Source organism: Primulina huaijiensis, chromosome 11, assembly GCF_012295235.1.
Source record: "Primulina huaijiensis isolate GDHJ02 chromosome 11, ASM1229523v2, whole genome shotgun sequence".
In the NCBI taxonomy this organism is placed as follows: domain Eukaryota; kingdom Viridiplantae; phylum Streptophyta; class Magnoliopsida; order Lamiales; family Gesneriaceae; genus Primulina; species Primulina huaijiensis.
Genome location: NC_133316.1, coordinates 19053342 through 19055258, shown reverse-complemented (window position 1 = coordinate 19055258; position 1917 = coordinate 19053342). Strand labels below are relative to the sequence as shown.

General features: G+C 37.1%; 1 protein-coding gene across 1 annotated transcript; it reads right to left on the bottom strand.

Annotated features, from left to right (window-relative positions):
- Positions 1–278: 278 nt before the first annotated feature.
- Positions 279–1649, bottom strand: LOC140987302 (endochitinase At2g43590-like). The gene is made up of 2 exons (XM_073455758.1): positions 1192–1649; positions 279–885 (listed from the first exon to the last, which is right to left on the bottom strand). The coding sequence occupies exons 1-2, from the start codon at positions 1592–1594 to the stop codon at positions 476–478; spliced, it is 813 nt and encodes a 270-aa protein (XP_073311859.1). The 5' UTR covers positions 1595–1649; the 3' UTR covers positions 279–475.
- Positions 1650–1917: the final 268 nt, after the last annotated feature.

The window sequence follows — 1917 nt, the reverse complement described above, 5'->3', positions numbered from 1 at the left end:
TTAGTCAAATTAAAAATTATATTTAAATATTATTAAATTTTTTGAATTTATAATTATTTTAAACTTTACGATATTAAAGGAAAATTTAAATTAATCAAATATCATCACTTCTCTCCCAAAAGATTATATAACAAGAGGATAATAATGCATACAGTGCAGGCCGGGTGCGGGCTGAACGGGCCTATCACAATCTTAATCATGCACACCAAACACATGATAAGTGAAGGATTAAAAATTAACCACCCCTTATCATACACACCAAACAATACCTTAAAGTATAATGCAATAGGTGTTTTATTCCCAATAAGTATTGTCCAATATCTAACTTCAAGCCCCAAACTAAATTCAAGGCATTAACTTATAACCCTGACATTTATTTCATTTATCATCATTTTATTTTACAATGTGAGAGGAATAACCAAGTAATGTTGGCCATTCATTTTATTGGTACAAAGTTCATTGTCTAGTAGTCTGTCTAGCAGCTAATATTGGCGCCAGGATCCACTCCAAGTTGGCTACAATAGTTTCTGTAATATTGGACACGAGAATTAACCGCGCCGGTATTTCCTCCGTTACACTCCATTCCGTTGATGGCTCGAATGGTGGCTCCAAATCCCTGTCCGGAAGTTATAGCATTATGGCAATTGTTCATCCAGAACCAGAGGGCTGTCTTGAAAGATATGACATTGTCTTTCGCCACGATATCAGGGTTGTTTAGTCCATCGAAACCGATGCTTTGGCCGGCTGCCCCGTAATTGTAATTCCATGTAAGTTGAAGGGGACCTCGCCCGTAGTAGGTCTTGCCGGAAACGCATGGATATTGTGTATTAGTAGAGTCGCAATAGTTATGAGATGCCCCATTAATTTCCTCTATATAGCACAGACCTGCATTAAAGTTCAACTTGGTCATACATTAAACTAATAATTGAATATTATTGCTAGAGCAAATGTCACTTTTATCAGTCAATTGTCAATTTTTTCCATTCCATTCAATCTTGTGAATTCCTAAAATTTCATGATGAAATTAAATAATTTTTTTAGAGAAGACAAAAATTGACAAGGAAGAATAATTATATAATAATTGAAATTGATGACTACGTACGTTAATAAACTATAAAAATGTCGTAAGTAAACTTTCCAACTTTCACTATTTAATTCAAAATAGGACTTTTGTAAATAGAATAAGCTTACTTCCAGTCTCATGTGTGACATGAGCAAAGAAGGCAGCAATCTCACGCCGAGCAACATCGCTAGCCCCACTACCGAAACCAGAGTATGAGCCGGCCGCAGTGAGGAAGGCCGATCGAGTGTAGAATCCTTTCCCGGGGCAACCGGCACCAGCCGTGTTAGCAATCCCATTGAAAAATGCATCGGTCACTATATTGCCAACCGAACCACCCGATGAGCTATAGCATGGGCCAGATTGACATCCGGCGCCACAGTAAGCATCGCTAGTACCACAATAACCGAACTGGCTACAACACAAGTTGGGTGCGCAATTGCAGTTTTGCCCGAAAGCCGTCTCCCCGGCAAATGCCAGGACTACGGCTACAAGGGTACAAAATGTGACATAGGAATTACCTTTTGTGATCATTTTGGTACAAAATGAATTGATTAGAGAAAATGATGAGTTTGTGTTGAATGAAGCACAAGATAGGGAATGTGGGGTATTTATAGTATTGGTGCAGCGACAGGAAATTGGAAAGAAAAATTGAGTGGAATGACTTTTCATCTACGAAACTTGCATCAAAGTTACGTAGCAAAATTTTATCAGTTGGCTCCCTTATTTTCAAAGTGTAGGTATTTCACTTTTTACTATGTATATTTAAGTAGATAAATGAAATTAATTTTTAAAAGATTAATTTATCTATAATGTCTATAACAAGATCAAAAATTGGCATGCATGTGCTTGGCACT

Excerpts from the sequence above, each read along its gene's own strand:
- LOC140987302 (XM_073455758.1), bottom strand. The coding sequence starts at position 1,594 with ATGATCACAAAAGGTAATTCCTATGTCACATTTTGTACCCTTGTAGCC. Across the intron at positions 886-1,191 it reads TGTCACACATGAGACTGGAA|GTCTGTGCTATATAGAGGAA; the intron begins GTAAGCTTATTC and ends ACTTTAATGCAG.